The sequence below is a fragment of the Syngnathoides biaculeatus genome, chromosome 2 (assembly GCF_019802595.1).
Source record: "Syngnathoides biaculeatus isolate LvHL_M chromosome 2, ASM1980259v1, whole genome shotgun sequence".
NCBI classification, from domain to species: Eukaryota; Metazoa; Chordata; class Actinopteri; order Syngnathiformes; family Syngnathidae; genus Syngnathoides; species Syngnathoides biaculeatus.
The window spans coordinates 27,305,092-27,324,926 of NC_084641.1; the positions used below are offsets into that span (position 1 = coordinate 27,305,092).

General features: G+C 44.2%; 2 protein-coding genes across 2 annotated transcripts; both read right to left on the reverse strand.

Moving 5' to 3' along the window:
• Window positions 1–131: 131 nt before the first annotated feature.
• Window positions 132–8,350, reverse strand: LOC133513541 (solute carrier family 2, facilitated glucose transporter member 5-like). Its single transcript, XM_061844419.1, is given in 9 exon segments — window positions 132–1,278; window positions 2,452–2,736; window positions 2,819–2,879; window positions 2,881–2,906; window positions 2,974–3,084; window positions 4,224–4,411; window positions 4,474–4,599; window positions 6,403–7,416; window positions 7,503–8,350. Coding segments are annotated over 8 exon segments (1,053 nt in total). The 5' UTR covers window positions 6,434–7,416; window positions 7,503–8,350; the 3' UTR covers window positions 132–1,053.
• A 3,164-nt stretch (window positions 8,351–11,514) lies between these two features.
• On the reverse strand, window positions 11,515–17,421 carry gpr157 (G protein-coupled receptor 157). The gene is made up of 4 exons (XM_061844567.1): window positions 16,757–17,421; window positions 14,621–14,834; window positions 13,783–13,977; window positions 11,515–12,139 (listed from the first exon to the last, which is right to left on the reverse strand). Exons 1-4 carry the CDS (start codon window positions 17,131–17,133, stop codon window positions 11,912–11,914), a joined length of 1,014 nt encoding a protein of 337 aa, XP_061700551.1. The 5' UTR covers window positions 17,134–17,421; the 3' UTR covers window positions 11,515–11,911.
• Between the last annotated feature and the right edge of the window lie 2,414 nt (window positions 17,422–19,835).

Below are 19,835 nucleotides of genomic sequence, written 5' to 3' on the forward strand. Positions count from 1 at the left end.
CAAATAATGCATCTGTGGTACTCTTTCTAGGAATGAAACCATACTGTTACTCGCATATACTATATATATATGTATATATATATATATATATATATAATATATATATATATAATATATAATCAATGCTGGTCAACATTGCAACATAGATGTAATACGTTAGCCTGTTAAAAGCCGTCTCCACCTTGTCTTAACTTTAACTTAGCAGCCTAATTCAGTGTTGTTCGGTTTGACAACTACTAATTCTAAATATAAATAAAACTGCTGCATTTTGTCAGGTGTGACTCTCTGCTACCACACAGTGGTCATACCTCGACTTGGCACTCGCAAGTCAACGCAAACAACGGGCTTGGAACTCATAAGTCAAGGCACCACTCTACCATCAATGTGATAGCCAAATTATTTTTCAAATTTAAACTCCTCGCGTAAAAACAGCTTCCAGATGCAAACCCTGACACACAAAGCTTGTCTATATACCACTCGAACTTATTTCCTCAACACCAATTCATCGTCAACAAGGCTTTAATGGCATCTTAGTGCATTAAAAATAGATAAGCACAACAAACAAAAAGTGTCTTTCATGGCGCAACAGCACGTAGGCTCCCTCAAAAATGTGAAAAGTTGGGGAATTAGTGTATAGCACTGGTCTTAGAACGCTTAATTGCAATATATGAAACGATAAAACGTACATCAGCACAGGGCGTGACATTCCGAAGAAGCAAGCCCGTGTGAGCCACGCTCGGGCTCAGAATGACAAAACCCTCAAGAAGAAGCACAAAGTGAGACATGAAAAAGATACACGCCACAGAAAAGAGGCGAGGCACGGCTGCCGGTCTCGTTTTAGTGTCACGCCTTGTATTTGTCGTCAATTTGAGTTTCATTCGTGTACTCGTCATCTTAGTATTGGAAATAAAGTGACATCAACGTCCATTCATTTCTGTGGCTTGGATTATTCTACAAAAGACATTGTAGAAAAAAATCCAACGAGAGGAACAACCAGAGAGATATGCAATCCCGCGAGGACTTCCTCTCACATGAGAGATCTGTTTTGTGTCCTCAAAAGGCCGTGACCTTCTCTACATCCTGCAGGTTTTCTTTCCTCTCTTCCAGTGGCGCGTTGCCATCGCCCAGCTTGATCTCCACTCTGTTCCTCCTTGCAAACATCCGGCAGACCTCCAGGAAGGTCTTGCTCTTGGTCTCAGGGACCACCGGCCAGATGTAGACCAGCGTGGCCAGACAAATGAAGGAAAACACCGCAAAGCTGTAGGAGCCCAGGCCTCTCTGAAAACACGGAGAAAGCAAACATCGGATCTCGAGGCTTTTAAAATCCTACAACGGTGCACAAGAAGATAAATAAGGAAGTGAAAGTGCACAGAATGTATGAACAGATTCATTCAGTTTGAAATTGCACATTCAAATCTGAGAGCTCACTGAAATTGAAACAAAAAGCAGTTCGTGATGCCTGCTGCTCCAGTATGGAAATACACTGAGTGACCGGAATGGAGTAACTCAGAATTTATTGTTCCACACATAAGACACAGGGAAAAAAATATATGAAACATCTTATGTAATACCATTATTCTCCAATGTAAAAAAAAAAAAAAAAAAAATGAAATTGTTTTGATCCAAAACAATGTTTTTGTTGGTTTTTCAGATTTGAAATGACAATGGAACACCATACAAAATTATGAGATAATTGGACAGCGAAGCAATACAGTAAATCACAGGCACAACAGTATTATAAATAATGCCAGAAAGTGATTGTACAGTAATCGAGCCATCCATTTTCTTTGCCGCTTATCCTCACAATGGTCACAGAGCGTGCTGGAGCCTATCACAGCTGTCAACGGGCAGGAGGCGGGGTACACCCTGAACTGGTGGCCAGCCAATCGCAGGGCACATGTAGACGGACGACAGCCGCACTCACAATCACACCTACGGTCAATTTAGAGTGTTCCATTAACGTTGTTTGGGATGTGGGAGGAAGCCGGAGTTGGCGGACAAAAGAGTCTCACGGATGAAGGGCAAAGTTTATAAAAAAAAAAGTGGTGAGGCCGGCCATGATGTACGGATTAGAGGCGGTGGCTCTGAAGAAACAGCAAGCAGACCTCCAGAGTTCGGACATGTCCGGAGGCGAGAGAGTGAGTATATTGGAAGAAGGGTGCTGAGGATGGAGCTGCCTAGAAAGAGAGAGCGAGAGGAAGACCAAAGAAAAGGTCGATGGATGTTGAGAGGGAGGACATGAGGACAGTGAGTGTCAGAAAGAGGAAGATGCACGAGATAGGCTTAGATGGAAAAAGATGACAAGATGTGGCGACAAGCCGAAAGAAAACGAAGGAAAAAGTGTGTGTAAGGGGTGTATGCATTGTAAAGGATCCTGCTAACTTCTAACTTATTCTAGAGCACCCAATTGAGATACTGTGCGTACGACGCGACTCGGGGAGTGCAACTGACCTCCATAAACGGGAATAGGAGTCCAACGGTGAAGTTGGAGAGCCAGTGGACGGAACCCGCCACCATGAAGGCAGCAGGCCTGGCCGACTGCCGGAACATCTCAGTGGTCACCACGTAAGGGATGGGACCTGCCCACGTGGTCGGCAAAAAAGGAGGTACAATTCCAGACGGATTGTCGGTAACCAAGAGCACACTGAGGGAAAGCTCGCTGGGTCCGATCGCATGTCCGCTGATGTAGAGGACGACACACGTGATGCTGACGTAGGGCATCCACGTCACACTTTTCTGTTGACAAAAGGAGGCTGTGTATTACTTCAAAAGAAATACATCACAATACCTTTAATGATACAGTCTATCCCCATCGTACCTGCAAGTCGAGCGCAACGGTGAGCAGGATGCACGCCCCGCAGCAGACCCCAAAGCCGACGACGTCCCGAGGATTCCACGATAAAAACCTGGCGTAACAAATTACTTCATTCATTTTCAGGACCGCGGCTCTCGGCTCAAGACGAGGGGACTTACAGCCGCTGCGGTCATGAAGACGTTAACGGCGCCCGTTCCCGCCGTGACGTATTGGATGTCGTTCTGTGCGACCCCTGCGGTGGCATATATGCTGTCTGCGAAGTAGTAGATCTAGAAGAGTGGGAACAGGATTTAACCTGAGCAATAGTGAAACGGAGTCTGCGCTCAGCATCCAAACGCAAATACAGCGAAGCACTTTTTGATGCTGATGACCTGAACACGGCTCTTTAGACAAAGGTTCAAACGTGCGGCCCGCGGGCCATTTTGCGGCCCACGGGGTGATATTTTGCGGCCCCCACCTTAATATGAAAGTATAATGGTCGTGCCGCCCTTGAGTTTTATATGAATGGCACTTTAACAGCGTTGTATGCGGAGCAGACCAATCACGGTGGGGTTGGATGCCTATTGGGCGACCGGGCTTGTGCAAATAGGGAAACAATTTTCAATGAGAAACTTACAGCAGCGTTGCCAAGGAGTTTTTTTTTTTTTTTTAAGAAATTTTACACACAAGTTATAAACACCAACGTCCTTCATCTTATTTTGTATTTAAAGGGGAATTTCAGTGCTTCGCATGAACAATGTATCCAATAGGTCATGTAACATGTACTCTATTTTGACAATGTGATGTTAAATCCTCTCATTTAATAGTGTTTTGAGAAGATTATCATCGACAACTATGAATTTTCAGGAGCGCTGCCATTTTCGCGAGTCACATGACTTATGTGCGCGGATGTGACATGTACCAACCAAAGGCTCGATTACATTATGCCCAGCACTGATTTCTCAGATTTATCCTCATCTGATGAAGAAATAGCAGTATCGGTTGATCGGGAAAACGGAGGAATACTTCCATACGGATTTGAACCTGTGGCTGTAAATCATGTTCAATATTCTGATGGTTCTTCGGGTGGAATGATGCCGGAGTCTGACTACTCAGAGAGCGACACGCGGGACATAAGTGCGTACCGCGGATGGTTCTTCGGACAAGAATGACAAGTCTGATGAGCGAGCTCCGGCGGCGGGCTAACTGCCTCCCCGGACGCCGAAGCTCGGCTAACGGCCTTACCGCTCGGCAACAAAGGCCCCCAGAGCTCCAGGCCGGCAGGCGCGGAAGGTTCTTCGGATGGGAACGATGCGAAGTCTGACAAGCGAGCCGAGCTTCGGGGTCCGGCGGAGGCTGCGAGCCGAGGCTCTGCTAACCCCGGAGAATCCCTCATTGATTCAGCTCAAAACGCCAAAGCGGGTCTCACCGCATTCACCCCCGACAGCTGCTGCCCCATGTTCAAAAGGACGATGGAGACCAGCCGCCAGCGAAGAGACCGCCGGGACAGCAGGGACAGCACGGACAAGCGACCCTCCGCCCTCTCCGATTGGTCCTCGAGACGCATCTCCGAAAGCTCTTCAGTCACGTCCTGCGTGCCGCGCAGGCTCTGCAACGCTAAGGGAAAACGGACCTTAAACCCTCACGGCGTCATACCGACATAACATTTTGCAAATCACCTCTCTTTGCGGTCATCTCGTCACCCCTCTGGATGAGCGTGTACCTGGGACTTTCTGGGGAAAATGGAAGCAACAGCAGCTCAATCAAAGCAGGAATGCCGGTGACACCCAGCAGGAGGTTCCAACCTGAACAGGCACAGGAACCAAGACAGATGATGCAAAGGCCAAGGATACATGTGCAAATTGCTATCGCTGAGAAACACGGAGTTTCAGCTCCCTCCAAAGTTTTTCTATTGGGTTTAGGTCTGGAGACTGGCTAGGCCACGTCAGAACCTTGATATGCTTCTTACGGAACCACTCCTTGGTTTTCCTGGCTGTGTGCTTCGGGTCATTGTCATGTTGAAAGACCCAGCCAGGACCCATCTTCAATGCGCTGACTGAGGGAAAGAGGTTGTTCCCCAAAATCTCACAATACATGGCCGCGGTCATCGTATCCCGTGTGCAGAAAAACATGATGCTACCACCGCCAAGCTTCACAGTAGGGACGGTGTTCTTGGGATGGAACTCATCATTCGTCTTCCTCCAAACACGGTCAGTGGAATTATGGAACTGATTACAATGACAGAATTTGGAAGATGGGTCCAATTCATTGAAGAAAACGTGAAAGGCCAGGCAAAACACATTTAATTTGATTTTCATCCGATTCAAATAAAACTGATTAACACTTTAGAAACACATTATCATTTAACAAAACAAAACCAAAGACAAATTAATTATGGTTGTTGTTTAATCATCAGTTGTATTTAAAAAAAATCTATTTCACAAATTCTGCCAGGGTTTATAAACTTAAAGTAAATTGCCATCGAATAAATTGAGTATTTCAAACAACCAAATATAATTGCTCTAAAAATGCACCCGCTAGCTTGATGCTAACACACAACTGAAAACTTCAGACAACGTGACCATTACCATCGATAGAAGTCAGATAATTTACACATACGGTGGAGCAACATGTAGACAGACAATACTACATAACTTGGGCAAGATTCTTCATCCTCTGTTAAAAGCTAATATTGCATCCTGAGTTGTGTCAAGTCTCGCATTTGACTATTTGATGCGATCACATTGTATTAGACTGATCACGGTGACCAACGTGGGCAAATCAGAAGGAGCGGCGCAATTAATTGAATTGAAGCATTAAATCACGATGAACAAACTCTTTAATTCTTTACATTGTATTGAACAGTTATGATGTGTGTGTGTGTGTGTTTTTTTTAAAGGAAAGGATGTATTATTTTCATGAAAGATTACAAAAATAGGTGGCACGGTGGATCAGACGGTAAAGCATTGGCCTCACAGTTCTTAGGTCCACGGGTTCGATCCTGGCCCCGCCTGTGTGGAGTTTGCATGTTCTCCCCGTGCCTGCGTGGGTTTTCTCCGGGTACTCTGGTTTCCTCCCACATGCCAGGAACATGCAACATTAATTGGACACTCCAAATTCCGCCTAGGTGTGATTGTGAGTGTGGCTGTTTGTCTCTATGTACCCTGCGATTGGCTGGCAACCGGTTCAGGGTGTACCCCACCTCCTGCCCCTTGACAGCTGGGATACGCTCCAGCACTCCCCGCGACCCTCGTGAGGATAAGTGGCGAAGAAAATGGATGGATGGATAAATTGCACCTAGGTGTGATTCTGAGTGTGGCTGTTTGTCTCTATGTACCAAGCGATTGGCTGGCAACCGGTTCAGGGTGTACCCCGCCTCCTGCCCGCTGACAGGTGGGATAGGCTCCAGCACTACCCGCGACCCCCGTGAGGATAAGCAGCAAAAGAAAATGGATGGATGGATGGATGGATGACAAAAATATTTATTGGGTTATTAAAAAAGGCTGGAACAGATTAATGGCATGCCCATTTATTTTAATGGGGAAAAATGATTTGAGATAAGTATTTTAAGCTACAAGCTTGGTCAAGGAACGTATGAAACTCCTTACCTTGATGAAAAACACTGAAAAAGGCATCCATCCTTCCATTTTCTTAGCCGCTTATCCTCAGGGTCGTGAGGAGTGCTGGAGTCAATCCTTGCTGTCATCGGGCAGGAGGCGGGGTACACCCTGAACTGGTTGCTAGGCAATCACAGGGCACAGACGACAGCCACACTCACAATCACAACTTAGGGCAATTTAGTGTGTCCAATTAATGTTGCATGTTTTTAGGACGTGGGAGGAAATCGGAGTTCCCCTGAGAAACCCCACGCAGGCACACGAGGAAAACATGCAAACTCCACACAGGTGGGGCCGGGATTGATCCGCGGGTCCTCAGAACTGTGATGCCAACGCTTTACCAGCTGCTCCACCGTGCCGCCCTGAAAAAGGCATTATATTAGAATTCAGCACTTCGACCACTCTATGAGGTGTTTTCGAAGATTTTGGTTCCCATACTCAACGGCGTGCACTACGACTGATCGGTGACTAGTCCGGGGCACGGTCTGCCTTTTGCCTGAACTCGGCTGGGTTCCATCTTACAAATGAATGAACGTCTTTATAGACAGACATGTTTATTCCAAACTTTGAACTGGATCCCTTCAGATCGTCCAGGTGCTTATACTATACTGTACTGCTGCATCATGTACACAATTACCTTCCCAGTTTGTTGACCAGGGGGGGGCACCATGAGAGAGCCAAAGAAGCCTCCCAGGGGGTACACGGACACAGACAGCGACCACGGCAAAGTCAGCTTGTCCTCCCCAATGGGCGTCCCGTGTCGCTCAGTCAAGGTGACGTTGTAAAAGTGCTGCATGAACTGAAGGAGCAGGAGCAAGATTTAAAAAAAAAAAAAAAAAAAACATGACAAAAATCAGCACCAACACAATATATGCATGTTAACACGCGTGTTCCTTGCAAGGTTACTGGTGCTGGAGAGTTGACGGCAGCAACATTATAGCCGTACTGGAAGGATGAGCCAAATGCAGATGTGAGAGTGGCCAGTGCCAGGACCGAGGTTAATGTCTGCAAAACAAAACAAAAAAATCTACAATAATCCTCGTGACTACAACACGGAATACTTGGATTAAAATGGTACGCGTGACACTCACCCCTCTCTTTTCCGCGGGTTTTGCCGAGTCGTCAACGTCCAGCATGGCTGCTTGCGTCGGAAAGATAAAGTGCACTTTGGTAAACTGCGCCTGCGGCTCCGGGCTGCCCTTTAAAACGCGTTATCGCCGCACCTCGTTTATTGATTCCGTTTTGCTGACACTGCTCACTCGCTCACTCGCTGTAGGTTGATTGTTAGGTAATCCGTTGGAAGCACATTCAATTGCATAATAGGTGGAACGGAAACTACAAAAGTTGGAAATTTGAATTAAAGCCTCCATTACGGAGTTGAGTTTTTTATAGTAACATGCCCACTTGTTACATTAAAAAAAAAGTATATATATATATATATTTTTTTTTTAATAGAAATATTTGTGTCTAAATCAACTCATGATGTTGGCCACATCTGATCAAATAAATCATTAATTGAACAGACCCTGCAATTCTACCCTTGAAGTTAAATTTTTCATAAAAATAATACAAAGCAAAGCAAATGTACTTGTGTAGTGCATACAAAAGGTAACTTAATGGCATTTGAAAACAAAGAGATTAAAACATTTAAAGTGGCATAAAAACAATAAAAATGACAAAATATTTAAAAAAAAAGAATTAAAACCGCATACAGTCCAAGTGATATGATCAAAAAGTGGATATATTCTGCATGAGGAAAAAAAAGAAGAGTTTTCAGCCTGGATTTAAAAACATTCCCACTTGGGGCTGACCTCACCTCTGTTGGCAATTTATTCCATATTTTTGGAGCATAATAGCTAAATGCTGCTTCACCGTGTTTGCTTTGGACTCTGCGCTCCATTATTAGACCCAAGTCAGTCGATCTCAGAGCCACACTGGGTTTGTATTGTATTCATGTAAATCATTTCGTGATTTATAGACCAGTAGCAGAACTTTAAAATCAATTTTTAGAGCTGACTGGAAGCCAGTGTAAGGACTTTAGGATTGGAGTTATTTGCTCTGACTGCTTTGTTTTGGTCAGAACGCGAGCTGCAGCTGTTTAATACTCTTTTTGGGGAGTCCAGTCAGAAGACCATTACAATAGTCAAGTCTACTTGAGATAAAAGCATGGACGAGCTTTTCTTGGCCTGCTTGACACATACAAGCCTTGATACTAGATATGTTCTTCATATGGTAGAAGGCAGTTTTTGTTATGGATTTGATATGATTGTTGAAAAGTCAGGTCAGAATCAATCAGAACACCAAGGTTTCGGACTTGGTCTTTGGTTTTTAAAGATAGAGAGTCCAGGTGTTTACTAACAGCAACTCTCTTTTCTTTATTGCCAAAAACAATTGTCTCGGTTTTGTTGTGATTTAATTGAAGAATTTTTTTGGCTCATCCAGTTTTTTATCTGATTTAGACAGTGGCACAACACCTCGACTGAACTGTCGTCACCTGGAGACACTGCTAAATATAACTGTGCCATCTGCATCGCTATGTTAGTCACAATTAATATTTTGAAGAATTTGACCAAAGGGTAGCATTTACGGGCCGAACAGGAGAGGTGCAAGAAGTGACCCCCGAGGGACCCCATAGACCATTGCCCTTCGCTGACCACCTCCAATGGTCACAAAAAAGCTCCTTTCCTCCATATTAAGTATTAGGTTCAGGTTTTTGTGTCTGAAGAAATCATTTTTATGAAGGTGACCATATACAGTAGTTCTTCTTCTTTGTGAAGGACACAGCACAGGGTTCATTTTTGAATGTGCACTTTTAGTACCGGGTCAAACGATAATTGAACTATGTTGCATTTCCTGATGACTAACTCTGTGAAGCCAACCTGGACCGCGTTGACTGACTTTTTTGATGTAGTTTTGAACAGTTCATGTCTTTCGGGTAAGGTCAAGGATATTTGGCGATCTCGTATGATGATGATGGCTGGAGGTTTCCACACGTTTAGCAAAAGTACGCCTTGGCAATCGAAAAACATACCATCACCGCATTTAGTGCGCGTCTCTTTTCAGCTTTGATGAATTAAATAGGCATCGGGCCAGCGGAGAAAATCCCCTCATGAAGTGTTTCCACACGCTGGAGTGGCCTTAATGTCAGCCAAGACTCAAAGCTGACACGGTGGATTCGTCCCCGTGCCGCACAAAATACGTGACAGCCCTCAAGGACAAATAAAGTTGGGGGAGGAAATCAATAATGGTCTTCACTTCTCCATTTTCTCAGCCGTAAGCCTACTATCGCTTTATTACAGAGAACGGTGAGAAAATGACCACAACATGACCTGAAGAAGAATGTTGGATTTTGGACCTAATTTAATCATATAATAAACATGTTTAAACAGTCTTAAACTGAGTGTTGTTGCAGTTCAATGACATTTCTTTAGCACTGTCTTGAGAGAGTGTACTTCCCGTAAAAACACTTGGTGTCCCAACTACAGTACTTTTGTCCAATGTTTGATATTCCCACTTGTCATGTGACTGAGTAATGCCGGATGACGGCTTCCGTTAACCAGACACTGGTTTTATTTTGGTAGATACCAACTTCCTGTTTGTTCTTGAACAAGTGGCTCTCTCTCTGCGCCACTGACATAGTGAAAGCCACAACAAAAACGGTAATTTCCGGCCTACAAGCCGCAACTTTTTTCCCACGCTTTCAACCCTGCGGTTTATGCGGTGATGCGGCTAATTTGTGCATTTGTTTTTTCCCCCTCACAGCCGCAAGGGGGCACTCGAGCGGAAAAGGTAAGAAAGAGACAGGTGGAACATATGTGCCGAGGAAGTGACTTTTACCGGCCCTGTTAGCACTGTGCTAGTGTGTCTCAGTGATATTTACCAGTAAGTTTTATTGAAACAGGCCCTGTTAGTGTTAGCGTTAGCATTAGCTTCCGCACAGCGCTAGCATTAGCACTGTTAGCACTGCGTTAACATTGAACTCGTTACAAAGAAAGACGGTACGCATTACCGTCTTTCTTTGTAAATATCTCGTGTTTCAATGTGGGCACTTGCAACATTTACACAGGTGCGGCTTATGTATGTACCAAATGGTATTTCCTTTAAAAAAAAGTACTCTGTGAGGCTTGTAACCAGGTGCGCTCTGTAGGCCGGGAATTACGCTAAATGGTGGAATAGACAATTAACCTGTGTATTCACCCGTGGCCATGCAAACAGAAAGATTTATGTTGAACTTAAATCTTTAATTTATGTTTGTTTAGTGTACAAATGTGTACAGGTACCTTGGCACATTAAAGGCTGGGAAACACTGCTACAGACAATGCTTTCTAGCTCTAGGAAGCAGCCATGGCGCTTTTTCTGCAGTCTGCCGGGTTCAAAGTTGGCATGTTTTTAGGCCGATGTTAAGTTGAGCTAAACATCAGGAAGGGTCAAAGGAGAAGTGAGGTTCCCCGATAAAGAAAGGCTCTGGTTTCAAGGAGGAAGGACGACATGTGAGGACTGCTCATACATCCTGACCATGATGACAGATTATCATGGTAATGCTCCAAATACTATAATGTTGCAAGAAACGTCATGAGGCAATAACCAAAGGTTTTGCATTATAAAGGAAAAGCACATCACCACCGGTGACATCAATCTGTCTTCAGCATCATGTGCGTCAAGCTGGCGCTAACCACGTTCATAAAAACAGCCACTACAAAGAGATTTTCCACCTATAGCAAGGAAAATATTAGCCATTAAATCCAAATCAAATGCAACGATCACTATCTTGTTTAGGATCTGAAGATAATCAGAGGGTATTTTTTTAAACATTCAAAATGTATTCATTTCACGTATTAAGACCTCCAGCACGGATAAGCGGCACGTTTTTGTGTACCGTCTTTCCTTGTAAATATCTCATGTTTCAATGTGGGCGCATGTGGCTTGTAGACAGGTGGAGCTTCTGCATGTACAAAATGTTTTTTCCTTTAAGAACGTACTGAGTAAGGCTTATAATCAGGTGCGGCTTATAGTCCAGAAATGACGGTACTTGAAGCTGCAATTGCAGTTTTTTTATGCCAAAATGTTATACCCCCTGCCTTACGTCACGAAAGGAACAGCGACTATAGTTTGACAACAGTTTATTAGTGCGACACCCCCCCCATATGACACATATTCCTCATAATTAAATTCAAAAACTGCGACAATGAACAAACAGAATGGTAATTCTGTTTCGTTGTACAGCACAGCCAAGAACATTCACATATTTTTCATCCCCACAAATACTTGACAAAACTGGATATGAATCTTACAAACGATGAACTCCATAAACTGAGTCCACGAAGGAGACGATGGATTTAACCATCTTGTAGCTACACCAACTTCAAGGTGAGATGCCTTTTATGACTCAAGAGGTAACCACCGGTTACTGTAAATTTCTCAACATGTATGTACTACTGTCTAGTAACGCACACCTGTTGAAACCGAGAAACGCGTGTCCACCTCCGAGACAAATCCAGCGTCACCTGTCAGTGTGGGTGTCACTGGTGACGGCGTCCTCTCCCTGGTTCGATGTGTGGAGTCCTGGCGGCAGCCTGCGAGTGTCATCCTGCGCCCGATGCCGCTCTAACGGGCCGGGACGGCGGCGGCGGCAGCAAGAGAGCGAAGCGAAGAGGCGGCTGCGGACTGGTGCGGTTAATAATACAAACATGATACAGTTGGCCGCTCCTTGTGACGTGTTGCCGATCCCCTGTTGGGCCACCGCAGGAGATGGTCAACAACAACAACAACAACAAAATTAAAGCAAACATTTTCTGCATTTTTTTTTTTCCCCAAAAAAGTATTTCAACAGTCCCAAGTGTCTACACTTAACATGTCTAAGAATCTGTTTATTTTTTTTCTAACCAACAACAATCTCGGAATATATTGTTTTGCGATTGTTTGGTGCCTTAGTTTTTGGGCACGTCCCAGAGTGTGTGGTGGGCCTAAAATGTACAATTTGAATATTAACGGTTTAAACGTAAGAAACTAATAAAGGGTGAAATGCAAACGGATTCAACTTAAAGGAGAAATCCAGTGGTTTGCATGAACAGTGTATCCAATAGGTCATGTAATATGTACCCTATTTTGACAATGTGATGCTAAATGCTCTCTCATTTAATAGTGTTTTCAGAAGATTTTTAATCGACAATTACGAATTTTCAAGGGCGCTGCCATTTTCGCGAGTCACATGATGTGGCCGGATGTGACGTGTTACGTGCCGTTCCAAACGCTGGATTACATGGGACATCCTTATCCCCAGCGCTGATTTATCCTCATCTGATGAAGAAATAGCGGCGTCGGTTGATCGGGAAGACGGAGTAATACTTCCATACAGATTTGAACCTGTGGCTATAATTAATGTTGAATATTCGGATGGTTCTTTGGGCAGAATGAAGCAGAGTCTGACTACTCGGTTGCCTATGCATGGGACATAAGTGCGTAAACAAAGGGCTTCGGGAGCTGCGGGCCAGCAGACGCGGATGGTTCTTCGGACAGGAATGACGTGGAGTCTGACGACTGAGCTCCGGTGCCGGGCCGCAAGCCGAGCTTTCAGGCAGCGGAGGCCTTTAGCCGAGCTTCGGCGGTGGCGGAGGCTTTTAGCGGGGGTAACGGCCTCCGCCGCCGCCGCCCTCTTCATTAGCCCCGGACACCGAAGATAGGCTAAATGCCTCTGCTGCCACCGAAGCTCGGCTAGAGGCTTCTCCGGATGTCCAAGCTCAATTCGCGGCCCGGCGCCAGAGCTCGTGGCCCGCCTTCGGTGGCGGTGGAGGCCTTTAGCCAAGCTTCAGCGTCTGGGGCTGACGACATCCGCCGCCGGCGGAGCTCACTCGTCAGACTCCGCGTCATTCCCATCCGAAAAACCATCCACGTCTGCCGGCCCCGAGCTTCCGGGGGGGGGGCTTTTTTTTTTTTGTTTGTTTTTTTTAATAAACGCACTTATGTCACGCGAAGGCCTCGAAGTAGTCAGACTCAGCGTCATTCCGCCCGAAGAATCAACCAAATAATCAACATTAATTACAGCCACAGGTTGAAATCTGTATGGAAGTATTCCTCCGTCTTTCCGATCAACCGATACTGCTATTTCTTCAGCAGATGAGGATCAAGCCGAGAAATCAGCCTTGGGCATAATGGTGTCCCATGTAATCCAGCGTTTGGAACGGCACAAAAAGCAGGTTTTCAATAGTACTGTGGAGTAATAACTCCCACTTCTGCTTCAGTTGTTAACAGAAAATTTTGAAGGTCTTAACTAATTTAATGGAATGGAATTGTCATTGGGCGAGAAAACAAACATGCTTCCACATGAATGAGTGGTACATTTTGACTGGAAGACGAGAGAAATTCTCCACTCACATGTAGTGTCACCAGGATAGGGTTCTGTCCCGCCGGGGATCCGACCAGCAGCAGAATGAAGCGGATTGTGCTCCAAATGCGCAACACGATGAAGATGATCGGGATGAGGGTCAGCTTCATGTCCGCCATGGAGGAGAACGGGTACGATGGCGTCCTATTGGCTAAGAGTGGACGGTACTCCGAAAGGGCTGCGTGCTGCAAGACCAAAAGATACAAGATATCATGAAAATAACTTTTAGGAAATCGGTCCCTTTTGATATAACAAGACTAAAATTCGGAGTTCAAGGATATACCTTCGATGATATTAAAAATGATAACCTGGCAAAAATGACACAGACACACGACAAAACATAAAACATAAATTCTGAGAAGTTTTAGTACTAGCCAGACTCCAGACGTAAACCCAATAGAAAATCTTTGGAGGGAGCTAAAACTCTGTGTTCCTCAGCGACACCCCAGAAACCTGTCTGATCTAGAGATCTGTTTGGAGGAGTGGGCCAAAATCCCTCCTGCAGTGCGTGGAAAACTGGTGAACAACTACAGGAGACGTTTGACCTCTGTAATTGCAAACACAGGCTACTGTACCAAATATTAACATTGGTTTTCTCAGGTGTTCAAATACGTATTTGCAGCTGTATCACACAAATAAATGGTTGAAAAAAAAAATCATATATTGGGATTTCTAGATTTTTCTTTTTAGAGTCTCTCTCTCACAGTGGACATGCACCTAAGATGAAAATTTCCGACCCCTCCTTGGTTTCTAAATTGGAGAACTTGCAATATAGCAGCATGTTCAAATACTTTATTTTCTTCACTGCACTTCTGGATGGGTCCTCACCGCTGTGTGGATATGCCTCTTGATGAGGATGTAGAGGACGGGGAGGGTGAGATAAGCCAAGAATTCCCAGATCTTTCCAGCCAGCAGCATCCACAGGACACGGTCGGGGGTGTGGATCCTGACCCAGCACCAGCCCACCGACACTTCTGACGCGGTGTAGCCAATCTTGTTGAGGCACACGGCTGCAACTGTGATGGCCAAAGGAACGCCCCAGCTAGACAATGGTTAGGAAGGGAAGAGTTAGAGAATGACATAACTTGAAAAAAATTCAACGCCCATCAACATGCAAAGCCACATGACAGATTTTAACTTCAGGCTGCGGTTTCATACATAGGGTGGTACTTGTTGTCAGAACCTAAAAACACAATGTTTCTGCTTATTTCCTGTAGCAGCTAAAAATACTGTATGAATTTTCCTATCAGGATGACATCTTGTTTTTAATAGCACCTTGGCAAGGGCTTGGCTATGTACTGTAATTTCCGGCCTCCGGTGCTCACCGGATTATAACCCTACAAAAGTAGCATTCATTTTCTATCACTTGATATACAGCTGGATAGCTAGCTAGGGGTGGACAAAGTAAGGCTGCCGGGCTACATACGGTTCACTGTAATCCACTCACCTAGGATTTTTTTTCCCCATAATTTCCAGCCTACAGAGCGCACCGGATTGTAAACCCCACCCAGCACATTTGTGAAGGAAATACCATTTGGTACATAAATAAGCCGCACCTGTGTAAAAGCTGCATGTGCCCACATTGAAACACGAGATATTTACAAAGAAAGATGGTACACAGAAAGAGTTTTCAAAGTTTTAATACCTTAGCTTAGCATAGCAACAACACAGTAGCACAAACAGGACAGGTTTAAAAAAAAAAAAAAACGAAAAAAATGATTTAAAAAAAACAGCTGAGGCAGCTACAGGATTAAAAAAAAAAAATTTAACAGTATGGTTTTTTTTTCATTTTTTTAAGGTTAGTAAAACTATTTTAATAGCATATCCAGTGATTTGTTTTATTCCAAGGATGTTCTATGGAATTCTATAGAATTTTTTTTTAGCAGGGTGATATTTCACTCCATTGGACTTTGGATGCAAATAAGTTCATTTTCAGCAAATGAACAGTAAAAATGCATCAAGAGCAACTCTGTACTTGTTAACTTTTCAAGAAGTTGACTTTGGGTTTATTGATCCTTTTTATCAGTAAGGAGTGTTTTCAATGTTACATGCAAATTCCTCAAATACATGCAAGGACCCTTCAGTCCTTGAGAAAGTGAAAGACATCCAAAATGGAAAGGTTGTCGGGGATCACATATGCCACATTTGGTTTGACGATGAAACAAATAAAAGCATTGTTTATTTTGGCAAAATTGAAAAAGTTGTGAAGAGAAATGGAGGCACATACAGAATCGGATATTGGCAAGAAGGCAGACCTATGATGAGGATGCAGAGGAGATGATATTTCAAAGTACAGCTTGGCCGTGGATCTTATCTGTGAGGATTTATTAATTTCTTAAAGAAGAAGAAGAATTAGACTTTGTATATAGAAACTGTATGACAAAGTGATGCTTTTGAATAGCTATTTTGCACTCACTGTATAACGTGATTTTTTGCGTGAATATTTTACGTAGCTTGAGTTAGAAATATAAGACGTTTTATTAAAAAAAAAAAAAACATTTGCTTTCAGGCCACAATTTCTGATATTGTTCCAGTTTGGCGTGTTTCAAAAGTTTTGAAATGTTATTTAAATTACAATTAAAGTTTCTTGCTTGATTTAAATGGAATTGGTTGGAGTCTTTTACTTTCTTAGGGCTTTATTCACTGAAAATTTCATTCAAATCCATTCATAAATAAAGAAATGGCATTCGTTTTTCAGTCAGTACTCCTACTTCAGGTCACGAGTTTTTCTGACTTTCCTTTTGTTTTAATTAGCCCTGCGCTGTCAAATTAAAATCGTCATAACTTCTTTATTATTTGACCTATAGTAATGGTTTTTGTATCATTGTAAAGGGCTTTTAAAGGTCTTAATGTAATATCTGTAACTTTATTTTTTTTAACCCTAACCCGATGCCTCGTGTGATCTTAAAGCGATGAAAGTATTAAAGAAAAATTGTAGAGTCGTTCACGAGCTTGCTAACTTACCTGACCAGGTGGAAGACCAGCACCAAGCTGTCAGCGGCCCTCTGACTGGACTGGACGATAAACACGTACAAGTAGACGGCGATGGCCACCGTCCAAAAGAAGGAGCTCGTGTTGGCGAAGGTGGATATCGCCCCTTGAGCGACGCAGTCCGGAGAGTCCGAGTCGAACACTCGCCACACTCCGAAGGCGTACGAGACCGCCGAGAGCCAGTCGGCCACCGAGAGGAAGAGGAGCAGCTTGCGCGCGGTCGTCCTCAAGTCCGCTAAACTCGCGTAAGTGATTATAATGAGCGACGAGCCCAAGAACGACATGACGCACGAACACAACACCACCACCTGCTCGGACAAGTACACGACTGTCTTGTTGTGTGCTGCCATCGTCTTTCTTACTTATTCTGCGTCTTCACCGCACACGCCGCATGTTTGCTGCTAAAACACGGGCTAAACTACTTCCACGACGAGTGGCGGAGTCCGACGTGTCCGTTCGCCTCACTCACAGCAACTCCTCCAAAGACATTGCGAGTAAACCCGTTTTAAATCTCCTTCCACCCCACTTCCTCCTCTTTCTCGTCCTCTTTCCTGTTCCTCTTGTCGCTGAGGTCACAGTCAGCGGGTTAGGAGCATACTCGAGGCTATTTTTGGGCTCCTGGATTTAAATTTGTGACGTGGCAACTAACAAACTCATTCCTCCCCCAATGTGTAGAAAAACTCAAAGGCGAGTCTGTTTGGTTTTTTTTTTTGTTTTTGTTTTGTTTTTTTCTTCTTCCCAGTAATCACATCATCTTTATTGAGCATGTACAATAATTTAAAGGGGAAATCCAGTGGTTTGCATGAACAAGGTATCCAATAGTTCATGTAATATGTATTCTATTTTGACAATGTGATGTTAAATCCTCTCAAGTTTAATCGTGTTTTGAGAAGTTTTTTAGCGACAATTACGAATTTTCAAGGGCGCTGCTATTTTCGCGAGTCGCATGACCTACGTGGGCGGATGTGACGTGTTATGTGCCGTTGCAAATGCTCAATTACACGGGACATCATTATCCCCAGCGCTGATTTCTCGGATTTATCCTCATCTGATGAAGAAATAGCAGTATCGGTTGATCGGGAAGACGGAGGAATACTTCCGTACAGAGATGAACCTGTGTCTTGTTGACTAGTCAGATGGTTCTTCGGGTGGAATGACGCTGAGTCTGACTACTCGGAGGCCTGCGTGCGGGACATAAGTGTGCAAACAAAGCCCCCCGGGAGCTCCGCGGATGGTTCTTCGGACAGGAATGACATGGAGTCTGACGAGCAAGCTCCGGCGGCGGGCTAACGGCCTCCCCGGACGCCGAAGCTTGGCTAACGACCTCCCCGGCCGCTGAAGCTCACATAATGGTCTCACCGGCTGCCGAACCTCGGTTAACGGGCTCCCCGGACGCTGAAGCTCAGCTAAGGCCGTCATCAGTGCACAAAGTTGCGGAAGTCTCACCTGATATCCGAGTGGTAGCCGTATTGCCTGCATGGTCTGTTCATTACGTAACTCCGCGACATTCACCATTGAAAACACGTCGTGCCACCTACTATGGGACACGGAAGCTCTTATCAAAGAAGAGAACATCTCACAATCGAGTGAAGTGACCGGGGCAATATTACCCTATTGTTCCGCGCCATATTTAGATGATATGCGGATCACTTCTAACTAACAACAGAATCCCAGACCGTATGTATGAGCCAGCCCAGCCGAAGACGTCCACCGCGGACACAATCGAGTCAAGTGACCGGGGCGATATTATCCTATCGTTTCGTTTCTAGCCATATTTAGATGATATGCGGATGACTTCTAACTAACAACAGACTCCCAGAGAGTACGTATGAGCCAGCCCGGCCGATCTTTTGTTACATTCTAAGAGGATTATGTCCCACCCGCCTCCCCTCCATAATATTTTATTTTTTTTAGTAGCTGTATACACACCTGCCTGTCATTTGGACCCAGCGAAGTTCTCATCGTGCAATCCATTTTTCACGACGAACCTGGTCTTTTTGAAAAGTATGAAGAATGAATCCATTCTCCCGAGTGTCCGAACAATATCCAGCAATACAACGAGCCGGCGTTTTGGCTAACACGAAGGAACAACGAGCTACCTTCCCGGAGGTCAAAGTAATAGAAACAAACGAGTCCACTTGAGGGCGGTCCTGCTGTGTACGTCACTTCCTGCTTCTTCTCGAAAACAAATCCCTCGAGAGGATTTTCATGGCGGGAGTTACAAAAAGCCATTTGCGTCAAAATCACGTTTTGTGGTGAAAAAACGGATGGGTCCATACCGGCTGCCGTTTTTTCATCAATAATATCCTAAAAATCATGCATTTCATGACAGTGGACCTTGAAGGGGCCAGAGTATGGCTAATACTGTACTGATTAACAACAGTTATGCTCATAACAGGGTGACGAAGCTACAATAATGAACAAATACAGTAATAATATCAGAATAGATGTGGGAAATTGGCAAAAAGTGGCAAAATGTCACTATTGAATTATAAGTCAACTAAATGGGGAAGGAAAATCTAGCATTTCTTCTGGTTTTAGTGTGCATTATTCATTTTCAAAAATATTTTCTATTTCCTCACGAATTTCATGGTTTGGAGTTACAGTATATCATCATCTGTTGTACGTGTACATTACTGTTCATCTTATTGCCAGAAATGTATTGCCGGACTCCTGATTGCGGAATAATGAGAAACATAATTTGGATTCCTTGTCTCGTATATGTGAAGAATTGGCAATATAGCTGACTTTTGAATAGTTTGTCAGTTTGTATCGTTTATGGCAGCGGTATCCAAGCTTTTTCGTTCAAGGGCCACTAGCGTAAAATTCAAATGATGCAAGAAACCACTTTGAAAGCTTTGGTTTAATACGACAAAAGTAATCTGTCCGTTTAATAAAACATACCATATGCTAGGCGCCGAGTTGAGTTTAGTCAGTGATCGCACATGTTACTCAAATGCAGACTCACAAACAAACAGCCTGATGTTTTTCTGTCATGTTTTTTTTCTGGCTCCCATTTCAGTTCATGCAGCACATTTGCAACATCACCTTC

Bases quoted from the DNA above. Each gene is read 5' to 3' on its own strand.
- gpr157 (XM_061844567.1), bottom strand. From the start codon at position 17,133: ATGGCAGCACACAACAAGACAGTCGTGTACTTGTCCGAGCAGGTGGTG. The intron at 13,978-14,620 runs GTGAGGACCCAT...TTGGTCTTGCAG, and splicing joins AGAGGCATATCCACACAGCG to CACGCAGCCCTTTCGGAGTA. The intron at 12,140-13,782 runs GTGAGTGGAGAA...GTGGCCCAACAG, and splicing joins CTATCCTGGTGACACTACAT to GGGATCGGCAACACGTCACA.